The 20,153-nt window shown below is 34.4% G+C and overlaps 1 protein-coding gene across 1 annotated transcript; it reads right to left on the bottom strand.

Annotated features, from left to right (window-relative positions):
- Positions 1-1,647: 1,647 nt before the first annotated feature.
- On the bottom strand, positions 1,648-10,174 carry LOC111024768 (Phosphoglycerate mutase family protein). Its single transcript, XM_022302544.1, has 7 exons — positions 9,957-10,174; positions 9,786-9,864; positions 8,220-8,270; positions 7,835-7,945; positions 5,028-5,159; positions 4,081-4,156; positions 1,648-2,215 (listed from the first exon to the last, which is right to left on the bottom strand). The coding sequence occupies exons 1-7, from the start codon at positions 10,157-10,159 to the stop codon at positions 1,992-1,994; spliced, it is 876 nt and encodes a 291-aa protein (XP_022158236.1). The 5' UTR covers positions 10,160-10,174; the 3' UTR covers positions 1,648-1,991.
- Positions 10,175-20,153: the final 9,979 nt, after the last annotated feature.

Genomic DNA, 20,153 nt, shown 5'->3' with positions numbered 1-20,153 from the left:
TAACTACTAATTTAGATATTTAAAAATTTAAAAATAATTAAATTAAAAAACGTATCATTAAGGACTCATTTGATAACTCTGGATTCTGCTAAGCTACCAAGGTCGGCCACGTGGCAATTGACCGAGCTAATAAGGTGGGAGCTCATGTAAGGTAGGACTTGGAAAAAAAAAACCAAACACTTCAATACTCAAGTGAGTATAGGCACAAGCTCAAGTAGGTCGTTCTTGCAGAATTGCATACCTGAGTCAGATGAATGAAGGTCCTCTTATAGGCGGAGTGCCACATCTGTTATGGCCGTTACGACAAGGCGGTTGGATGTCGAGCCATAGATGGCAACGACTAATGTCGGCTATTCATCCTTTCATATGGATGAGCATAGTAGCTTGGTTATGGATGAGCTTAGGAGTTCGGTGGTGGATGAGCTTAATAGCTCGGCCATGGGTGAACTTAGGAGCTCGGCAGTAGGTGACCTTAGTAGATCGGTCATATCTCGCCACATGGTATAGGTCATATTTTTGCCCCCAACATTTACAACCACTTTGGTAAGTTAAGAAGCTAACTTGTCAAAGGACTATTTCATAGGTGATACCAATACTGGCAAGATTTGTGAGAATTTTGGTCAAGCTTTCTTTCTAAGGTCTTGTCATCAACAATTGAGCCAATTTTACGAGGTTTTGTAGAGGCCACAAGTTTTATTTAGGTAGATCGGCTCCTTAATGTTGATTTAATTTGGCATAAATAATTTAAAATTTGCTGTGTATCACTCTAGTTTCTTGTTTCACTGTTATCACTTTCTGTCTAATAATTTTTTTTAGGAGAACAATGAAAACAAGTTTTAGTTTGGTAACCCTCTACTGTAATAATGTTTTTCCCATGTCTTGCATAGATATTTTTTGAAATGTACATAAAGATTTTATCATATTTAAAATTAATAATTTAGACCTTTTTCTAATGTAAATTTAAATTTCGAACTATATCTCTTTTCATTAGTTTAACTCCACCTGAGAATATAAATAGTAACACAAATAATTATTTAACTGGTCAATAATTTATAGTTTCTTCTTCAAACTTGAATTTTTTTCCCCTTCAAAATAAATGGATAAAAGAAATTCAAATTTGTTAAAGAAAATTATTTAAATTTTCTTTTACTGCATAAAAAAATTATATATATATATATATATATATATACATATATATAGTATATATAAAGGACAACCACGACAAAGGAGAGAGTTGTGCTATTCAAACATTTATGTTCCTAAGGAAAAAAAATCTACAGATATCAAATGTTAAATATGAATTTAAATATGCCAGAAGTAGAAAATAATGGCTAACTTGAGTATCAACTAATTAAGGCATTTTTTTTAATTGGGAGTGGGAGTTTTGCTCCTCTATTCTCAAGGGCACACGCAACTGCCCCGAGGCTCAAACCCAGGAGACATCAAGGATTTTTATGATTTTTAGTATTAAGCTCTAGTTTAAACTTGAGACTTCTAAGCCAGTATGATCAAGAGAAAATCCTTGCCAACCGGACTGCCACTTGAACCAACTAATTAAGTATCATCGATAAAAAATTCAAGACTCGAATTTTCATCCCACGTACTATTGACGAGCTCACAAAAAATAGAAACTACAGACAAACACAATTTCTCCAAAATAGGTACAGCATGTTCATAATCTTGTCTATAGTACCAATATGCACCATTCTAGGTCATATTGAACATTATTTGGTCAAATTTGACCTTTCCCAGATTATAGGTTGGAATCACATCCTCCAGATATGCTAAAAATAGGTTTAGGTTACAGGTTTAAATTTCTTCCCAACATTATTAATTTTAATTTATTCACTAAAGTATGATAATGGCAGGTCTATCATCCACTGTTTAGGATTAAAGCATGAATCTTCCTAAACAAATTGGACTCACTTACCTGATCATCTGCATTATTGCTCGAATCGACTGATGCCAAAAGGTGTCGTGGAACGGTCTACCTACCCCGAATTTTTATCTCCTCCAAATCCAGACTGCAAATATTCTGTCTGGTGAAGATGGCTAATATCACCCCATGATTTAATCTTCCATTTCTCCCCATCAGACAAGTGAAATATATTCACAGATGTATTCAGTATCTTGCCTCCTCTATCGCCATGATGCTGAGCTCGCTTACACAGTGATCGAATCGTACCACCGTGAGTGACCACAACTACTTGTTCTCCTATGCTTAAAACAAGAAATTGTTAGTAAAAATACTAAGCCTCAAATTCGGAAGACATTGCTGAGAAAAAGATGGTTTTTTCAAGATGAAATGAAAATAGGCCACTTAACCTCTCCAAGTTAAGGAGAAAATTACTTGAATGAGCTTGTTTTTATCTTGATAAAATTATACCATTAATTCTTAGGAGTGTCAAATGAATTCTTACCATTTAAAAAGTGTCTAATGAGTTCTTAAACTTTCAATTTTATGTCTAATAGATCGAAAACCTTCACAAATCTATACTTAAAAAAAAAAGATCACAAGATTTGTCTGATAACCATTTTTTTTTTAATGTTTTCCAGTTTTTGAAAAAACAAGCTGGTTTGATATTCAATTCAATTTTATGTTTTCTGCTTTCTAAAATCATTTTTTAATTTAAAAAATAAAAAAGTAGTTTTTTAAAACAAGTTTTTGTTTTTCATAATCTTTTTTTTTCCATCTCAGGCTCAACTTCGTTTTCTTTGAAATGTTTGTCTCTCATAATTTGTTTATCACTCTAAGATATTTTTCGACTTAAATTTCTCTCTCTAAAATTTCTCTCCCTTGTATGTATTTATATTTTTTCCAAAATTTTCATTTGTATGTATTTATATTTCTTTTTCTCCAAAATTTTCATTTGGATGTATTTATATTTCGTTCTTCTTGTTTTAACCTATCACTTTTTTTTCTCTCTCTCCAAATTTCATATTCTTCGGATCATTTATCATTATCAAATTTCACATTTTATACATTTTCTTTCTCTGGCTAGTCTATTTTTTCTCTAAGAAATATATCTTCAACTTTTTTCGTAATTTTTCTTTTCTCTTTCTAATTTTTTTTTATTTAACATGTCTTTTACTCTCAACTTTACTCTCTCTAGAATTTTCTATTTTTGACTTTAACTTTTCTCTCACTAATATGTTTTCTAACTTTTCTCTAACTCTCTAAAATTTCTCATTCAAAAGTTTTTTTTTTAACTTTTTTTTCTCTGAACTTCTATTTTCATGTCTCTCATTAGAGACCGCAAAATTCTCATGGGTTGAGTCCTCGCTTTAAGAACAGAAAATAAATTTCCCATCATGTCCCGTCTCCCATTCTATTTTTAAATAATTAATATATATTTTATTAATTGTTTTACTAAATTATGAATAAATTTTAATTTAATTATTTATACTAGTAAATAATAATTTTTGATTAAAATAATATAAATAATATAAATTATATATCTTTATTGTTTTTTATTTTTTAAATTCTAAAAATAATTAAAATTAATTATTAAACCAATATTTTTTCTTATCCCCAAATGAGGATTCCTAAACCTGGATCTCGATTCTCAAAATCGGAGAATGGGTTGGAGATGATAATTAAAAATTTGGTGGAAGAAGGAATCCCGACTCCTATCCCACACCATTCTCATCACTAATGTTTTACATATTTTTTTCTATCTCTAACGTATAATATATATTCTCAATTTTCTAACTTTTTAAAAACAGAAAACAAAAAATGATTATCAAACATATGTGTGGTTTTCAGTTTTTCAAAAATAAAAAACAAAAACAGTTATCAAACATAGATGATTTTTGTTTTTTAGAAACAGAAAGCTAAAAACAAAAAACAGAAAGACCAAAAACAAAAAACATAAATGGTTATCCAACAGGCCTAATTTATTTGACATTTTTAAAATTTCACTTACTCTATTAGACATAAAAGTGAATTTTGCATCTAATAGGACTTGGCTTTTCAATTATACAATTTTGTGTCTAATTAGACAAATTAAGGAACTAAACATGTAATTAGCGTTTTTTTCTTCCCCTTTTTATTCAGATTTCAGCCACAAGAGTAATTACCTCTATGCTTATTTCCAATCTTTTGCAAAGAAGATGTGCAACGCTGATAAAGTTGGTCCAAACTTTCTCCACCACCCTGCATTGGGGCAATAGTAAAATAAATAATTCCAGTAATTGTCCTATGTGCCAAAACAAACTGAGAGTTAGCAGCATAAACAAAGATGGATTTGTGAATGAGAAATAAAAGTTTCCTATATTCATAGGAATCAATGGGAGAATGGCAAATTGTTCAAGTGGGCTGTTGGGCGAGAATCTTGTACATGCAAATATCTGAAGACATTTACTATACGGCCTAAGCACTCCTCACTACTGATCAAAGTGTGCTAGCACTAACATGTCTACTTGACTGCACAGAAAGGGTCAAGTAATCAATAATAATTGTCAAACTTAAACATCCATCTTTTATTGAAATCATAAATCTATTTGCCAGCAAAATTTTTGCCTTCATATGTCAGTTGGTGCCAGAGCCGAGGTCTCACAAACATCTTGGCTCCAAATTAATTTTGGTTTGGGACGAACTCGATAAGGCCAGTTTTTGCAGAGTAAAAAGAATTTAGCTCACAACATAGGCGTAATTGGCCAAAAGTTTGGGTTAGAAAGTCAATCTGAGCATATAGTTCATTGGATAAGGCACCTATTACTTTCTCTAAGGTTGGAGCCCTGGAGGTTTGATTTCCCGCCCCTACATTTCTTTATCCCTAGCTTGAAATAAAAGAATGCAGGTCACAACTAAATACTCTTTCAAAGCAGATTGTATGCATATGGAATAAATTTGGGGACAAATAAACAAAACCAGTTGTACTAGGCCATTCACGTGCTATTCCCAGTAGACTTTCCACAAGGTTCTTCGATCTCTAAAGATATTTTATTTAATGGATGATTCAGTGCTCCAATGATTTCAAGATACCCAAGGATGATCGATATATGCATAAAACAATATTGCTTACCGGAATTGTTTGATCTGAACTGTGAGATCTCAAAGCCCCCCAAGCTTCCGGTTTTGTTGTGACCGCTTCACGATATACCAGACCTTGAAGATCTCCTAAATGTCTTTCCCTCAAGTCAGGATCTTTAATAACCTAAAAGTGACCTCTAAGTAAATTTCCAACAATAATAATAAAATATGAGCAAAATTTTCCTTATTCCAATGAAATTATACTTGGCTAAAAAGAAGACTCAAACCCAAGATTGTCTAAAGCTATTTCACCGATTTCAGGACATGAGTTATCAGAAATCACCAACCATTTCTGCTAACAAGTGGGTGCCACTATTGACAATTGGTTGAAAAGTAAGAGAAGAAAAAAGGAACAAAGAAACGCAAAATGGTGTGCATGTGCTGCCTACGCATCTAAGAGGGAGTTGCAATAAAGAAAATCAATAAAGAAATGCGTTACACACACAATCCATAAAATGACGGCTCATTTAACGAGATTGAGAGAAGCAAAACACATTAAACGGATAATCAATGAAAAATAAATACTCATTTAACCAGAGAAAAAAAGAGATTAAATATATATATGTATAATTGGTTTAGTTTGGTTTTGGTTGAATTGATTTTCTTTTCTAAAACCCGCAAACCGAATATTAACTGTTTGGTTGAGGTCGAAATCTCTGTCAATCCATGTTCGTCATAACTCTATTTACAACTAAATTGAACTCAACCATTAGTTTGAGGTCGAAGCTGCTTGTGTCAATCTAAGTCCATCGCATCTCTCATTATGGTTAAGTTGGACCTAATTGTTTCATTGAGGTCATGGTCTATTTTGATCCAATTCTGTTGCACCACTCTTTACAATTTAATCGAACCCAACTGCTTGGTTGAGTTTAAAGCATGTGTCAATCCAGGTCTGTTACATCTCTCTTTAAGCTTAAATCAAACCCAACCGTTCACTTGAGAACGAAGCCTGTGTTAATCCAAGACCGGCTAAATTAAACCCAATCATTTGGTTGATTTGATGTTAAAGCATCATTCAGTGATACTTTGCCTCTAGGATGTCTTTGCCTTGTTTTGGGCTCTCTTTGATTTTGAATACAATCAGTTTGTTTCTTATCAAAAAAAAAAAAAAGGTATCATTCTGCTTTTAGGACTCAATCCTAGAAATGCCCAAAATTGCTCTTGAAAACTTCCAGTGACCAAAGTTAGGACCTTACTCCTATCAAACCCAAGAATCGCTCTTCTAATTTCATCTACCTTGTTCCTGAAGAAGAAATTCTCAACCAATAGATTTTGAGGCAAAATCAATGACAAAGATATCCTTTCCAACCGAACATTTTAGGAGGAAATAGCAAAACCAACAGGGAGTGTTTGTGGAAGGGAAGAACTAGTAAACCAATGGATGAAATCGCAAAATGCGAGAGATAATGGGGGAGAGAAGCAGCCTATTTCCACATTCAATAGATGTATAAAAAAATAAATAAATAAAGTATTCTGAAGAAATTATAAAAGAGTTTTTTTTTTCCCTTAAGAAAGGAACGAATTGAATCATTTTAAACAAATACAACAATCCAATAAAACTAAACCATGTCAGTTTTATTCGGATAGTTTTGAATAGTTGATTTTGGTAAAGTTTCTTTCCCCTAAAATATCAAAGAAAAGGGAACTTGTATAACAATACAATCAAACTAGAAGGGAAATAAACGCAATTGACTTAAAATTCCAACGAGTTAAACATCAGCTAGCAAACTTGCTAGGTAAGTTAGGGAAGATCATAATCAACGGCAAAACAAAGGGAAAAATGTTACAAAATAGATGGAATGTAATGCATGAAAAAATTACCTTAACATGCTTCAAGCTAGTAATAAAATCATGTTGCAAACTTTATAATTGTTGGAGAAGAGCGAAAATAACAACAAAAACAAAAATAGCTCTCAAGTAATTAGGAGAGCATAAAAGTCTCTCTTGAGCCAAGCTCAATTTAAAACTTCCAGTAATCCTTCTCACTGCTCATTTCCCTGTTAACTACTGGTCCATAAGACTTCCAATAAACTCTTAACCAACTCGCTAACTATTGATACCCATAACAGTCCTATCAGAAACAAAGTAAGCAAACTTACGTGAAAATAGATGTATAGACTCCATAATGGAGTTCACAATGGTAAGTTGAAAAGGAGACTATAGACTAAACCAAAAGGAATATTTGGGTCATCCTATGAAAAGATAATGCAGGAAAGTCACATTTATGCAGCCAAAACCAATACATATGGGAGATGCTATCAGTTGATTATTGTTTAGTCGTTCGTTTGAACTATGCTAGTATTTCACATTTAGCTTCTCTTCCTGTGTCTGGTTGTATCATAGATAATCATTAAAATCAAAGAAAGTAACCAAGTGACCTTCATTTAGAAAATATTTAGAGCAGTATATATTTTATGACTAACAATTCTCTTATTTACCCATAACAACCAACAACTTAAATATTAATTTGATTAAGTTGTCATGGTGAGACCAAATCCTTGAAGTGAAGCTGTGTTAAGAATGCATTAACAAACAAGATAAATATATCGAACCTATAAGGTAAAAGCAATGGTAATTTGATATGATATTAGAGCACTAAGATCTTGCGTTTGAACCTTCGTAATGACATTTCCTCTCAAATTAATATTGTTAGTCCACTTATTAGGTCTCATGCTAACTTTTAAACCCATAAGAAGGGGAGGGTTAAAAATACATTAAAAAGATTACATATCTTGATCCATAAGCATAAGTTTTTTAATGTAGTGGTGACTTAACAAATGGCTCGACAGAAAGTCATACCTCCAGATTACCACATGTAGTTGCAATTATCTGTGCAGTTTCAAGAGCTCTTTTTAAGTCAGAAGAGTATACAGCAGAGATTTTAGGCTCCTTGGCCAGCCGATTAGCAACCTTCAAAATAAGAATGACGAGTTTAAATCTACCTTCTTTTTGAGTTACACTGCTTTTACATTACATGTTAACATTTTTTTTTTTTTGGATAAGAGGCAAAACATATATTAACACAAGAACAAAAGAATAGGGGCAAGCCCCCTCCCAACAAAAGACTAATGAATCAAAGCTTTCCAATCCTGAAGAATCATGGATATGCCGTAGTTACAAAAGAATTTCTTGTGTTCTACATTACATGTTGACATTAACACATGAAATATGGGTTTCGACTCACTGCAACTGCTTGCTGTCGCCCAGCATCATTTAGTTCAACGTCCAGGTGTCCCTGTTCAGAACATCCATTCAGAAGAGTTTCACAATGTTGAAGTGTGACAATGATTAGAAGAACACTATACATTCAAGATTGACAGAAGTTATATTGCGTTAATCTGATTCACTAATAAAGTTGAAAAAAGATTATACAAGATGAACATAAGTTCCTTAAAAGAGAGTTAATCTACTATTTTGGTTCCTTAACTAATTTGATCACACTAAAAATTTCGGTAGATTACAATTCTGGTCCTTGGGGTTGTATTAAGATTTCATTTGGTCCTAATCTAGTCCCTAACTTTTAGAAAATGGTTCTAAATGGTCCCAAAGAACAAATTTCTGTTAGCCACTTCAATAGAAATATGACATGACAATTATATCACCCTATGTGGCATATTTATTAGTCTTTAATTCATTTTATAATAAAAAAATATGCTTAGGTGGCATTAAATGTGGAGTGTGGTGCAGCAGTGTTTTGAATTTCCTGCAAAATTTAAGGTAGACTCTTGTAGGGAAAGGAACTTCTCACAAATGCTACTTTCCTATGTTGGTCCAAATCCGTAACTTAACTACCTCTTCAAGTCAATCCAACTGCTAAAGGGTCATCATGCTTCCTCACATTGATGCCAAAACATAGCATTTGGGTTGTTTTTCTACTTTAGAAAATCTATTGATCAAGAAATACTCCTAAAAGATCCACGCATTTGGGTCAATCCCTTTGGATGTCGAGATCTCAATAATTCTTACTTGGTTCTTACTTTTTAGCTAATGTGCTCCAGGATCCTCCATTTGTGTCTCACGTAAGATTGTTTCTAGTTATCCTTCAATCGGCACCCTCTCTTTTCCATGTCTCCTTGGATCATCATGCCCCTGTTATTCCTAGTTTAAAACATTTTTTCCATCTTCTACATAAGTACTTTCATGACCATTTTCATGGAATTTAACAACTGGTCACCCACCAGCAAAAAATCCTCTGTGATTGTAAATTGAACTCCCCCAACTTCTCCCTTGTGCTTTTATTTCTGTCCCCATCTTCTTTGATGCTTCCTTTCCTCATTGACAAGCTGATCCGGTAACATCTTGACAGGATGTGGCCACTAAATTTCATTCATAGGAAAAGAATACAACAGCTGAGTGTTGGAGAAATTTCTTAATCTCTTATACTGAACTCATCTGAGACATCCCTACCCCCTTCCCTCATGCATCTCCCATTTTGACTCCCGAGGCTCATTCTTGTGGTACCCTACCAGCCTATTGCATTGCATTGAAAAAGCAGCCATACCAGGCTTGAAAAACAGAATCCAAATTTCTTTCAATTGTACACTAACTTCAAGAAGCATGGAAGACTAGAGGTGCACAACAGTACATGCTAAAAGTCATTACGCTAAAATGAAAATTTCCAAAATTGGTGACAACATTCTTCATGACAGAAGTTTCAAACATCACCATCCCAACTTGATCATATCATATGTAATTGATTAAGTAAATTCATCAGAACGAAATTTGAAAGGTTTGCTTATGATGGTAGAACCTGAATTCTTCCATCGGCATTCCAAGCCGTTTCACCATGCCGCACTACAATAATTTCAGCAACTGCTGGGTTCACATAGCTGCACATCAACATCACCATGCAATCAAATTAAAATAAAGGCAGTCAAACGGATAACGAAAAGGGGAGGGCCAAAGAAAACGATGATCGAACCTGAAATCGGAGCCGGCCATGGAAGAGATGGCGTATCTGAGTGATCGAGCTTCGAGGGAATTGAAATTCAAGGCATTCGAAATCGAAATCCTCTTGAGTGAAGGTGGCGGTAGACGTGGCGGATTGAGGGACAGCGACGGAGACTTCTGAGAAGAAATGGGCGCCGGAGTTGAAACGAAATGAAACCGCAGGACGCTGATCATGAGGAAAAATGTGGGCCTGGGCCCATCGAGAATGTCATATAACAGTGTTTAGTCCAAAAATAGTGGCAAAGACTCAACTATGCTGTTCAAACTTATTATAGCCAAAATAATAATAATAAATAATAACCTAATGAGTAATAACTTCACAAATAGTGACATGTATAATGTTAACATTTACAACAACAATAATAATAAATAACAAAATATTTTTTAACAATAAAAATATATTCTAACTGTGACGCCCAACTAGAGATGAGAGGTATATGAATGAACCGTACCACATCCGAATAAGAGAGATCCTAAGATCATAGAAGAATGGTTAATAAAGGCTTAAAAAAATGGATAGTCACTATTTATGCCAACAAGATGCAGCTTCTTTATCGGTGGCTCAATCATAAGAACTTCAAAGTTAAACGTGTTTGACTTGAAGCTACATGTTGTTGTACTAAAAAACTAGTTCAATTATATATAGGTTAATAAATATTGTCCTTGAATTAATAGTAATATTGTGTTCTTTTCTCATACATATCCTTGTCTCTATTTACCTCTCTCGTTTTTTTTTTCTATCTTTTCTCTTGTTACTAGTGTGTTATGTAGTCTTTGATATTCTTCCTCCCTTTCAGTCATATCATACGAACTATTACGTGCCAACCATATCTCTATTCTTTTTGTACTAATATTTTCCTCCACCGATCGTTTTTAATAGTTGGCGTTGAGATTAATCTAATCAATTCTACTTTAGTTGACATCAATCATAACTTTGACCATTCGCCTTATTATAACCCATGTTAAATCTGTTTATGCAATAATAATAATAATAATTGTTATTATTGTTAGACCTATGGAGCTAGTTGCAGCCTTGCGATAAAACGGAAATGAGACAGAGTGTAGGGAAGAGAGAGGAAACACGCAGATTTAAGTGGTTCGGTCAATAATAGACCTACGTCCTCTATGATGCCAAAACTATTTCACTATTTCAAATCATGAGTTACAAAGTAATTGAATTCTACAGCTTTACAGAGGCTTTATTAATGCAGTGCCTTAAGGGTGTTGAGTACACCGTTTTACCCAACTTACAAGCTGTTTCAACCACAGCAAAAACCTATAAATCTCTACCTTTGAAACGTTATGGAAGTGAAAACCCTGCCCTTAATTTCTCTTATTTTGGCTTTAGATGAGTAGATACCCGCTAGCTTCAAAGCAGTTGTCAAATTTTGCTTAAACTAGAGGCTTTGTCAACATGCCAGCAGCATTATCTGAAGTATGTATTCTCCACCTCAATGAGACCTTTCTCTATTTGCTCTCTAATAAAGTGAAATTGTTGGTTTGATTGTCACATATATTTTCACTTGTTGTTGAACATATCCAAAATCTTTAAGTAGCCCTTTTAGTCATAAAGCTTCTTTTACTGCTTCTAATAATGCAATAAACTCCGCTTCTGTGGTAGAGAGGGCTACAACTGGTTGTAGATTTGATTTCCAACTAATAATACTTTCTCCAATTAGGAATAGAAATCCAGATAAGGATCTTTTTTGATCTAGATCTCCGGCATAATCAGCATCTACATATCCATAAAGATTTATCGGACTATTCTGACCTTTCTTGTACATCAACCTTGTATTGCACGATCCTTTTTGGTACCTTAGTACCCATTTTACAGTCTCCCAATGACGTTTATCCAGATTAGACATATATTGACTAATAATACTAGTTGTATATGTTATATCAGGCCTTGCACATATCATTAGGTATATACCACTACCCACTGCACTAGAGTAAGGGGTATTTTGGGAGAATTTACTGCAGACAGTTTAAAGTGTCGAGCAAGAAGAACTTTGACTGCTTTAGCTTATTTCATCTTGAATTTCGATATTATTCTGCTGCAATAGGACGACTGACTTACGAATAGCTCCCCATTTGTTTTATTTCTTGAGGTGCCCATCCCTAAAATTCTTCTAGCCTCACTCAAATCCTTCATATCAAACTCATTTTTTAAGCACTATTTTACTTGAACAAAGTCTTCTCTTCTTTTCCCAGCTAGCAACATATCATCTACATATAGTAAAAGCAGCTATTGAAGGAACTTCGTTTAAATCCATTTTTTTTACGAACTCATCAAACCTTTGATACCAGCACTTAAGGGACTGCTTTAGTCCATATAAGGATTTGTTTAGGAGACATACATATTCTTCTTTACCTTTTTTACAGTAATCTACAGGTTGTTTTTTAAAAAATTGTTTCTTTTAAATATCCATGAAGGAATGCAGTTTTTACATCAAGCTGATCAAACTCTAAATTTATTTGTGCCACCAAGGTTAATAGCACCCTGATGGAGGTATGTTTTACAACTGGAGAAGATACCTCTGTGTAGTCAACCCCCTCTCTTTGAGAGAATCCCTTTGCAACAAATTTTGCTTTATACCTTGGTTCCTGAACTCCTGGTATCTCCTCTTTAAATTTGTATATCCATTTAGAATATATAGTATTTTTCCCCTTTTGGTAGTGATACTATTGTCCAGGTACTGTTTACTTCTAAGGATGTCATTTCTTCATTCATGAAATTTATCCATTCTTTTGCATATGGTCCAACAACTACTTCCTCAAAACATGATGGTTCAACATCATTCCAAAAGTGCTCAAGGTAGTAGCTATGGTATTTGCATCACTGAACCTCCTATGTGGAACAATTTGTCTCCTCTGTCTATCTCAAGCAAGGGAATAGTCAGACAGATCTTCAAGTACTTGGAGAGTTTCTCCATGATCCTCCGACACTTATTCCTCTGTCTCTAGAGCATTAATCTCTTTTACATTCTGGTTTGGGGTCAAGATGGGTAGCTCCACCTTAATTGTTGTGCTGTCTTGAGTAATATTCTGATTAGTACTATTTTGATTTGGAGTCTGTTGGGACATAAACATCTCTCCTTCTTGAAACACGACATCTCTCCCTCTTGAAACACATCTCTACTATTTATACATCTCCTCTCAACGGGTTGCCATAGCCTATACCCTTTAACACCTTCTGTGAATCCCACAAACATACATTTCACTACTCGAGGTTTCAACTTCCCTTGGTTTATATGGACATAACTAACACAGCCAAATACCTTTAGTTTTTCAAGTTTTGGAGGGTGTTTGGTCCACTTTTCTTCTGGTTTTAGAAAATTGTTTGCAGTATGAGGACATCTATTGATTGTATAAACTGCATAAGAAGCTGCCTCAGCCCAAAATTTTTTAGGAAGACGGGCATCAGATAGAAGACACATTACCCTTTCCATTATAGTGCGATTTAGTCTCTCTACAAACCCATTCTCTTTGAGGATTATACCTCACAATTTTGTGACGCATGACTCCAATTTCTTTGTAGAAAGAGTTGAATTTCTTCTCCACAAAATTCTAGACCATCATGATTCTTTAGATATCTAATTGATCTTGAGGGTTGATTCTCTATCATTTTCTTCAATTCCTCAAACTTTTCAAGTGTTTGATTCTTGGTCTTTAGAAAATATATCCAAGACTTCCTAGAAAAATCATCAATGAAGGTTGGAAGTACCTTGAGCACCTTAAGGAAGGTGTCTGGACTGGTCCCCAAAGGTTAGAGTGGACATAGTCAAGCATTCTTTTGGTTGAATGTTCAGATTTTTGGAAGCTTTGTTTTTTAACTTTACCAAAAATACACTGTTCGCAGAAGTTCACTTCTTTGTATATTTGCTCTTGTAATGATATAGGACAGCTATTTTGTGCCATAGGTCTCCTTTTGACAAGTTTTCTTATGTAGAAATTAAGGCTGCCCCTGATGATACAATCTTTCCCAACATATAGTCCATTGGACTTTTCACTCACAAGAACTACCTTTGAGTCATTTCTTACTTTGAGGATTCCGTCTTGGCCACTATAATTATAGGCAATTGCATCTAGCATCCCAATGGAGATTAGATTCTGTTTCAGGTTAGGTGTAAATATCTGACATTTTGGAGCAACTTTGTTGTCCCATCTTTCATCTTCAAAGAGGTTGACCCAATACCAAATACATTACAAATGTTGTTGTTTCCCATGTACACTGACTTACTGTTCCATTCTTTATAGGTTTGAAACCATTTTCGAGATGGTGTCATGTGATAAGACCATATGGAGTCTAAAACCAAATCTTGGTTTTCACGTGAACTTCCTGTGTTTGCACTATGATCTGTAGCAGCAAGAACGTCAGAATATGTATAAGTTGTTTCACCTACTGAGGCTTCTGCTTGCTTGTGCTTCTTATTTTTCCAATTTTGTTTCTTCTCAAGGAAAAACAATCTTTCTTTTAAGTGTCTTATTTTGACAATAATTGCACCTAATTTTGGATTTTTCTTTATCTTCTTGTTGGGGTTTTCCATCCTTCCAGTTATTCTTTAATTTCCTTTTTACAAAATGTCCTTTAGTAGTGTTGTTTTCCCTTTTTGATTCCAATATTTCCAATTCTTTCGTCTGTATAGCTGATATTACAGCGTCTGTAGTAATCGATTCTCTCCCATATTTGAGAGCAACTTTGACTTCTCTGTAGGCTTCTGGCAAGGAATTGAATAGGATGAATGCTTCATTCTCATCACTGATTTTCTCCCCCAAATTCTTGAATTCTGATGCCAATTTCTTGAAGTCATCAATGTTGTCACTTAGAGTCTTGGTATTGTCCATCTTATACGTGAAGAACCTTCTCCCTTAGTGTTGGGATTTTTGTCCATCTGTTTGCTGCTTTTCTTCCTATTTGAATATTTTTGGTTGTGTTGGATAGTGTGAGCTAATTTCCCAACAAGTGGTATCAAAGTTGTAGGATTGCAGTATCATGGGAGACAAATATCATGCACACCATTATTATGAAGGGGTTCTGAAGTTCACTGGGAAGAATTTCAGTTTTTGGAAGATGCAGGTAAATGATTTTCTTACACGCAAAAAGATACTCAAGACTTTAGGGGAGAGACCAGCGGGGATGACAAACAAGGATTGGAATGATATGGATGAACAGGTCGTTACGAACATCAGAATGTCGTTGTCAATGAATGTTTGTAGTCTAGTGGCGAAAGAGACTACAACGAAAAAAATTGTTGAAGGTCTTGCAAGGCAGATATGAAAAACCTTCTGTCAATACACATGGAGGAGGAAACATCGGTGAATTCCCACATTAATGAGCTCACCGATATCTTGAACAAATTAGAAGGGATGAGTGTCAAGATTGAGGAAGAGGTGAAGGCTATAGGGCTGTTGACATCTTTGCCTGACAGTTGGGAGATGATGAAGACCGCAGTGTCAAATTTGCTAGGGGAAAATAGCTTGAAATTTTCAGCTATTTGTGATTCTGCCTCATCTGAGGAAGCTTAAAGAAAATTAAGGAAAATGTTTACATCTACTTCAGAGGCAGATAGCAGGGTTGAATCAGCTTTGGTAGCTCAGAACAAAGGAAATGCAAAGATGTATTACAACGGTAAGCAGCAGTAGAAATATAACAGGGGTAGTGGGAGTTCTAGTTGAGAAGTGGAATGTTATTACCGCCACAAGAAGGGACACATTAAACGTTTTTGCAGGAAGTTCAAAGAAGATTTTGAGAAGAGGAACAATACTGCAAATGTTGTAATAGAAGAAGACTGGATTGTAGAGTTTCTGGCTTGTGTTCAGAGGAACATATTTGTAGACTAGTGGGTTGTAGACACTGCAGCATCAGCGCACATTGCTTCAGACAGACGTTGGTTCTCATCTCTTATTGTAAGTGATTATGGCTCAGTGAAGATGGGGAATGAGAGTATCTCCTAGGTGAGAGGAATTGTAGATGTTTGTTTGAAAACAGGCAAAGGGGCCAAATTGGTGCTACCAGGCGTTAGGTATATTCCTAACTTCAGATTTAATTTGTTATCTGCAGGGAAGCTAGATGATGATAGCTACAACAGTGAGTTTGTTGGAGGTTATTGGAAGCTCAAGAGGGAATCCAGTGTGGTGGCAACATGCCACAAAAGATCTTCTGTTTATGTGTCTGAGTTTGAGGTTGTTAGGGGATTTGAGAGACAGGGGATGCACATAGTAGCTGCAGATGGTTCAGGGCGAGACTTGAAAGAATCAACATCATTGACAACTAGGACAGATCAGAAGAATCTGCCATTAGTTTAAGTACAACGGTTGGGAAGTAGAGGAAAGGGTAAGAGGAACAACTCAGCGAGGTGTTTAATAGGTTGTCAGTATAATACCCCAGTTGTCAGACAGATGAGCAAGCTGATGAAGTCGCACAGGCAATATAGTGCATTGAGGGAGAAGACTACAGTTGGTGGCGAAGTCAAAGGTAATGTCTCTAGAAAGGCAATGGACTTGGGTGAGAGCGCCAAGTCATCAGGGGAATCTTCTTTCAGAGGTCGTTGGGTTCGATCGATAAAGGAAGCGACAGAGACCACTTAGTTCGAGTGGGAGCACGTGGTTGTGTCTCTAGCGTCTGGGAGACAAGACCACGTAGGATTGCTCAGTCTCAGGGCAATCACAGACAGAGCTTGGGTAGGGCCGAGCAGTGTGGATCGGTTCGTTGATAGAGGAGTCAGAACTGTGCCTTAACAAAGGGTGTCAAGATGATGGAATATTATTGATGAAGTGGGAGGCGAAATTGTTACTTTGTCTCCAAGTGGAAGATTGTTGGAATTTTTTGATACAAAATAAAATAAATAAATAAAAGGAAGGGGTGAAAACAAATAATGGGCCAAAAAAACCAAACCTTTATTTTTAGGTTTCACATACTCATATGTGTGAGTTGTATGTTTTGGGGTGTAGCTGTCAGAATTTTCGGGACAGTCGAATTGGGGCTTTTTGGCAGCAGTTTTTGTGGCAGCGGCTCAGGTATTGGCAGAGACATTGGGAGAGATCAAGATTGTCTTTGTTAGGATAATTGTGTCTTGATCTATTGTGTTTTTCATTCCTATACCTAAGTATTAATTGTGTAAAATACTTAGAAGTTAGGGGGCTTTTGTTGGGACCTCTAGGGGATATCTTTGGGAAGAGTTTTGTATCCAATCCTTAACGATTATTAGTGAATTACCCACATCTGAGTGGAAGACTGGATATAGCCCTTAGTGGTAAACAAGTATAATTTTGATGCGCTTTTTCTTGTTCTTTACAATTTTCTTCCTTATTTGCATATCGTGGTTGTGTGTGAATATTTAATGTGGAAGGAGAAATTATACAGGACTGTAAATTTCCCAACACTTCGACATGTTTTATTTGGTCAATCTTTGGACAGAAAAATCGTATCTAACTTCGTCCATACTTCACAGACAATTTAATTTAAGGTCAATTACCTGCCTCAGCATACATACTATCACTAAGGTTTACAATGATAGTTCCATAGGTTATTTCCTCCATTGTCTTTTTTTCTTCTGCTGTTAACGACTGGGGCAACTTACTAGGATCAAGAATTGCTTTTGAGGCTTCCTATTAACCAAGAATAGCTTTGATTTTAGCCTTCCACAATTCAAAGTCACTCTTTCCATCAAACTTCTCTATTTCGAATATTGCGAAAACCATTGATGACCGATTCCTTCAAGAACTACAACACATCCTCCGAACCAATGCTCTGCTACCAGTTTTGTTAGACCTGTGGAGCTCGTTGTAGCCTTGCGATAAAAGGGAAATGAGGCGGAATATAGGGAAGAAAGAGGAAACACACAGATTTAAGTGGTTCGGTCAAGAACAGACCTCAATCCACTGTGATGGCAGAGCTATTTCACTATTTCAGGTAAGAGTACAAAGTAATTGGATTTTACAGCTTTATAGGCTTTATTTATACATTGCTCTAAGGATCTTGGGTACACCGTTTTACCCAACTTACAAACTGTTTCAACCACGGTAAAAACCTACAATAATACAAGTCGAGAGAAAATTAAATTAAAGTTCGATCACCAACAATTCACTTAGTACTAGAGTTATTAGAAAAGAGAGACGCGATAATGCTACTCAACACAAACAAAAAAATGAGTCAAGTGACAGATGGAAAAAAAACCTTGAAATTGCCTCCTAATATCTTTTAAGTTTTAATTAAGCTAGCAAGCTTTTTTTAGTAAAAAGTTGATTCTTACTGCATAAGATAGTTAATTATCATAGTCTCTTCACAACGTTACTATATATTAATGAGTTAGACATCAACATGAATGATAAATCAAAATTTTCATTGCATTACAAAAATCGACAAAATAAAAGAAAATATCAATAAAATATCACTACTATATACATAATATTAATATTTTTTAACTTATTTAGAAATAGAAATATATGTATTTCTTAATTTAAACATTTTTAATTTCTCTAATTTTTTTTAAAAAATATCCATCGACATCGACATCTTATCAATATTTCTCTAAAATTGAGACATCATTTCTGTCGACATTGATATTTAAAACCTTGGTTAATTATTTTAGCCCACCCAATTTGTTATCTAAATACGGTGTGTTGATTGATCAATCTTATTAACTTTATGAAAAACTTAACCGTAATTTAACACTCTAACATAACTACGTACACATAAGTTAACTGCATCTCTTAGCCAAAATGAACATAACTAAACGATAATTGGCATATCGATCCCTCACCCCTACATGTTGTACTAAAAAAAACTGCGTCTCTTAAATATTCCACCACCATAGTTAGGGTAGACGACTAATTCATTTGACCGTAGACTAGATGCACTCTTTAATTTTCAATATTTTCTTCATTATATGCTCCATAGATCGAGCAGATCCTTTCATTTCAATTTGTGAAGATCATTTCTTTCACGAGTATATTTTAATTCTCATCCCTTATTCTCATTCTCATCCTCTTGAACTATACGAATCTGTTTTATTTCAATCATCTCGAACATGACTTTTAGTTAATTGACACGACAACTGATTAATTTAAATTGAAGTTAACTTCAAATAACGTTAAATCTTCCCCATTAATTAATCTAATCATATCAACTAGTACACGACCAACAATAGTAATATATTTCCTACAAAAAAATCACATTTTCCTAACACCTAAAAATAAGAGCTTAGTTGGTTGGGTTTTGTACTGACCTGCAGTGATTTAATAATACAGCTCACAATTCCACTACTTCAATTTGAAAAACCCTTCTGCCTGATACCAAATCTTTGATCATAATGCACATTTTAAAACCAAAATCGAGAAACAAAATTGAGTTTCATTAAAAAGCTCATCAAATTTGTACTCATTCAAACACGTGATTTCACACAACAAAAGCAAAACAAAGGCAAACAGAACTCGTTTAGTAACGTTCATGTTTCTTGTTTCTATTTCTTCAGTTTTAACGAAAAAAAATAAATTTCATGGCTCCAACATCTAAGAATTCAGATTTGTTAAAACAATCTTTTTATTAATGTTTTGGAACAAATTGGAAATGGAAAAAAAAAGAAAAGAAACTTGTTTTGGTTGTTTTCAAAATTTTTATATAATTTTGATAATGTTCCCAAAAAAATGAGAAACAAAAAACGTAGTTAGTTGTAAAATGTTTAAACTTCCTAAGAAAATTGGAAAGGAGAAACAAGAAACAGGAACGTTACCATTTCCTTTTCTTGTTTCTCGTTTTCAATTTTCTTAAGAAATCTAGATATTTTGCAACTAACTATGCACCGTTTGTTTGGTAATGTTTCTGTTTCTTGTTTCTTGTTTCAATTTCTTTTTAAGAAATCTAAACATTTTGTTTTGAGAAAACTCTCAAAATTATATATAAATTTTGGAAACAACCAGCAAGTTTTTTTTTCTTGTTCCCATTTCCAATTTATTCCAAAACATATATAAAAAGATTGTTTTATGAATTTGTGGAGATTAGGGTCATGCAATTCATTCTCGTTTCTTGTTTCTCGTTTCCAATTTTTTTAAGAAATCTAAGTATTTTGCAACTAACTTTGTTTCTTATTCTTATTTTGAATTTATTCCAAAACATAAAATAAAAATATGATTTTATCATACTTGAATTGAATTCATGGATGTTAGAGCT

Source organism: Momordica charantia (assembly GCF_013281855.1).
Source record: "Momordica charantia cultivar OHB3-1 chromosome 2 unlocalized genomic scaffold, Mcharantia_2.0 BLBB01000002.1, whole genome shotgun sequence".
In the NCBI taxonomy this organism is placed as follows: Eukaryota; Viridiplantae; Streptophyta; class Magnoliopsida; order Cucurbitales; family Cucurbitaceae; genus Momordica; species Momordica charantia.
This window is presented reverse-complemented; position numbering and strand designations above follow the sequence as displayed.